Source organism: Penaeus japonicus, unplaced genomic scaffold (genome assembly GCF_977035675.1).
Source record: "Penaeus japonicus unplaced genomic scaffold, GWHDUDI00000001_assembly GWHDUDI00000038, whole genome shotgun sequence".
In the NCBI taxonomy this organism is placed as follows: Eukaryota; Metazoa; Arthropoda; class Malacostraca; order Decapoda; family Penaeidae; genus Penaeus; species Penaeus japonicus.
In genome coordinates this window covers 22,227,717-22,232,716 of record NW_028234440.1, presented here as the reverse complement: position 1 = coordinate 22,232,716, position 5,000 = coordinate 22,227,717, and the positions used below count along the sequence as shown (strand labels likewise).

Genomic DNA, 5,000 nt, shown 5'->3' with positions numbered 1-5,000 from the left:
CTCTTTGGGTTGAGGGGGGGGGGATTGGTGGGGTCTTTGAAGGGTGGGTGGGTTGGGGAAAACTTTCTTTGGGTGGGTTGATAGGCCTCTTGGGTTGAGAGTTGGGTTGGATGATAGATGTGTTGGTTGGTGTTTTTTTTTTCTTTTTTCTTCTTTCTTTTTTTAAGGGGGGGGGTGTAGGGGTGAGTGGGCTCTATGGGTGTAGGGGTGGATTGGTTAAGCTTGTCGCGCACCTGCTCGGATCGGAAACACCGCGGAAGATTGCGAAGCCTCGGAACGGACATGCGGGAACCCACGGACGTTCAGTCCCAGCGCACCTAATCAGAATGACATCGAACGGAAACGACGAGCGATGCTGTTCATTTCAGTGTACAGTCGGGCGAAGAAAGGTTGATGTTGCAGGTGTGATTTCATAGTATTCCAGCTAAAAATGAGTGATTAGCAGGTGACGAAGAAGCATTAGCAGCTGCAACGAGGGAAGAGGAGAGAAAAAAAAAGCTGGGGATTCATTCATATTTTATGTGCTTCTAGAGAACACGAAGGCCATCGTTACGCCATCTTAATAATACTGATGACTTAATATTCATTATAAATTTCGTAATGACACAGTAATTAAATAGTTTTTTCATTCCTAATTAAACTGACCATAATGAACGGACTGTACACGTGTCCACAGGCAGTATACAGGCCGTTTTTGCGCAATGCGCAGTCTCTCAGACGCATCGGAAACTATCAGAAAAATATTTTTCCCAAAGATATCGAGGCGTTTCGATTCCGATCCGAGGCATCGTTTCGTTTCCGATCCGAGCAAGTGCGCGTTATCACGTTCAAATGTATGGTTTAGATTTCTTTCTGATGTTTCGTGTCCGTTCCGACGCGTCGTTTCCGAGCAGGTGCGCGACAAGCTTTAAACTTTTGGGTAGGTTGCTTGGCTATTTGTGTGGGTTGGTGGGCTGCTTGTTTACGTTTATGGGCTGTTTGGGTGGGTTGTTTGGCTGTTTGGGTGGGTTAGTGGGTTGCTTGAAAGTGTCTCTGTTGTTGTTGTTGTTTTTCTCTTTTTTTTCTCTCTTTTATATTTCTTTCTCCCTTTTATTTTTCTTTCTATCTTTTGCTTAATTTTCTTCCTTTCTTTTTTTCTTTCTCGCTACATCTCTCTCATTCCCTTACTCCACTTCCCTCTCTCTTTTTCTCTCACTTTCTCTCTTCTCATGTCTCTCTCTCTGTTCCTTCGATTTTTCTTCTACTCTCTTCCAAACTTAATGATAATTTCACTTAGACCCTAATTCCTCTCTAGTCCCCTACCCCTACCCCTACCCCCCTCCCCACTACCCCCCCATCCCAATTATCTCTCGTTCTTCTCAATTCTGATTTCCTCTCTCCTTCTCCACCTACCAATCACGCTTCTCAAATCAAAGCACCGCATCCGAATCTTCCAATCAATAAACTCAATCAACTTGTCACTCACTTCACCAGGAGACCAACAATCTAATCTTCCATTTTGTATTATGGTTCGGAACTCGCGCGCGCCTGCCGTGATTTTTATAATTGAGGACAAGGAAGGTGGTGAGATTTTTCGTGTGGTTTGGTAGATTCTGGTCAGAGATTACGCTCATGGGCTGTTTTATATTATGTGGTTGGGGTATTTAGCGATACCTAAACACACACACACATACACACACAGACACAGACACAAACATACACACACACACACACGAACACACACACACACATACACACACATACACATACACACACACACGAACACATACACACACACACACACACACACACACACACACACACACACACACACACACACACACACGCACACACTTTAATATGCAACTTTGATTATAAAAAAAAAAAAAAAACACCCACCAAATCTTGCATATTTCTGTTGGATATGCCAATTAATGACACCAAGGAGCAATCACACGCATATTTGCACACTAAAGCACCCCCTGACATACGGCGCTCTGCCTTTGAATAATGATAGAAAAGTCATTAAGAGTTTCCCCCAAAATCCGAAGTGAGTCTTTGAATGAAATGATGGATTTTTTTTTTTTTTTACTTTTTTACTTTTTGAGTTTTATGTGAGGGAATTCTACGCTGATATTTGAGGAGCTTATTAGAAGTGATAATCATAATGATATAGGTTTTAGATCGAAATTAAACTCAAGAGCGGATAACTTTGAGGACTTTTAGTTCATTATAAGGGCAGAATTAAGGGTAGGTCAGATCGAAGCATAATTCAAGCCGCAGAGGCAAGAGGGAGGCTGAACAATATATATATATGTATATATATATATATATATATATATATATATATATAATAAATATATATATACATATTTTGTGTGTGTCGTGTGTTGTGTGTGTGTGTGTTTGTGTGTGTGTATGATATATATATAATATATATAATATATATATTATATATATATATATATATATATATATATATATATATGTAAATGTTTGATTGTGTGTATGCAAATTTGTGTGTGTGTGTGTGTGTTTGTGTGTGTGTGTGTGTGTTTGTATGTGTGTGTGTGTGTGTGTGTGTGTGTGTGGATATGAGGATGTGTGTGTTTGAGGGGGAGGAGGGGTGTGTGAGCTATATTCATATGCAAGCCTTTACCTATAACCATGTATACAGTAAATGTCTTTATAAATACAGAATTATCTATATACTATATAAGGTAATTGCAGAAGTTATAACAAATCCCTCCTCCCGCCCCCACCCACCATCCAAATTCCTACCCACCCAAAAATAAATCATTTAAAGCCAATAAAAATAGATAAATAAATAAATAAATAGATAGATAAATAGTGAAAGTCCTCATCCCCAAACACTCACTGGCTGGAATGATCTGGAAGACGCATGGCTCTGCCTGACGCCCGACCATGTTTTCGGCGGAGCACAGGAGCGTCCCGTAGTCGAGGTCCGACATGGGCGTGTAGATAACGACGCTACGGCCGCCCAAACCCACGGTGAACTGCTCCTGGGGCACCTCCAGGCTCTCGGCCGTGTTGTTGAACCGCCAGTAGAACCGAGTCACCTGCAGAACCGAGCAAGAAGACTTGGTGATGATTGATATATTTTCTTTGGGATAAACGTAGAAAAAAAGTGTGAATGAGACTGGATCCCTTCTTTGCGCAAGTGATGTATTTGTCACGTTTTGAATTATATGAATCGAAAGGCGCCAAATATAGGTAAAGTTAAACATTCATTCATAATAATTTCTTGTAATGTTGATAAATTAGATCATCAAATCATCCTAGTCAATCAAAATCACGTGATTATGGAATCTACATGGCATGGTCTAAGCATAGGCAGTAGTGTTGCATTGCCGTCTCTGAAATATAAACAAATCCCCCCCCCAAAAAAAAATAATAATAATAATAAAAAAAAAAATAAAAAAATAAAAAAATAAATAAATAAAAATCATAATAATAATAAAGAATAAACGCATAGATCAATTTGTAATACGAATATACGTCCAAAAGAAATTATCAAGAAAAAAATAAAGAAAAGAAAAACTCGTAAGCTAAGCCCAACGGCAGCCACCACTCACCTGAGGCACCGCATCGACCTGGCAGGAAACATGAGCATTTTCGAGCTTCGATACTCCATACGTATCCACTTGGCCCGACCTGCACACGGGAGCATCTGCAACACACGCGCAAGAAGATGCAGGGTTAAAAATAGTTCAGGTGCGAAGGAGGAGAAAGCGGAAATAAATAGGGAAAGAAGACAAATAGGATATATATACAGCTTTATGTGTATGTGTACTTATATGAATATACATACATATATATATACGTAAATATATATACATATAAATATACACACAAATATATATATATATATATATATATATATATATATATATATATATATATATATATATATATATATACATATATATATACATATATATATATATATATTATATATATAGCGCGAGCGATAATAAATATATATATATATATACATATATATATAATATCTATATATATATATATATATATTAATAGTAGAGCGCGCATATATATATTAAACATATAATAAATATATATATATATTATATATATATATATATATATCGTCTATATTATATATGATATATATATATAGCGAGCGTGTATATACATACCTGTATGTGATAAGAAATATATATATAAATATTATATATATATATATATATATATATATATATTATATATATATATATCGATATATTTACATACCTGTATGTATGTATGTATATATATATTATATATATATATATATATATAGTATATATATATATTATATATATTCAATATAAATAACTATATATATATATATATAAGAGCGTAGCATACCTGTATGTATGTAAATATATATATATAATAAATATATATTATATATATATATATTATATAACTATATAATATAGTATAATGTTTATGTATATATATATATATGTACATGTACATATACAATACTATATATATATATATATATATATATATATATATTAAATATATATATATATATATGATGTTTATGTATATATATATTATATGTACACATGTAACATGAATAAATATATATATATATATCATATATATATATATATATCTATATATATATATACAATCTATATCTATATATATATATATATATATATATGTGTGTGTGTGTAGTGTGTGTGTGTGTGTGTGTGTGAATTGTGTGTGTGAGTGTGTGTGTGTGTCTGTGTGTATATGTATATTATATATATGCATATATATTATACTATATCCTCACTCACAAACATATATATAAACCGACGATATATCATATATATATAAGTGGTTAGTGTGGGTGTGCGTTGTGTGTAGTGTGTGTGTGTGTGCTGTGATGTGATTGTGTGTGTGTGTGTGTCTGTGTGTATATGTAATTCACTATATAATGATATATCTATATTACATAATAATATATTTCATAATATATATGTATCATACTCACTATA

At 34.4% G+C, this 5,000-nt stretch overlaps 1 protein-coding gene across 1 annotated transcript in view; it reads right to left on the bottom strand.

Moving 5' to 3' along the window:
- The window catches only part of LOC122255608 (nephrin), a 271,567-nt gene that overhangs the window by 14,604 nt on the left and 251,963 nt on the right, over positions 1-5,000 (bottom strand). Inside the window, exons 11-12 of the mRNA XM_086532845.1 lie at positions 3,576-3,670; positions 2,858-3,059 (exon numbers count right to left, since the gene is read on the bottom strand). Coding sequence (XP_086388971.1) covers positions 2,858-3,059; positions 3,576-3,670 — 297 coding nt within the window. The remainder of the gene's footprint in view (positions 1-2,857; positions 3,060-3,575; positions 3,671-5,000) is intronic.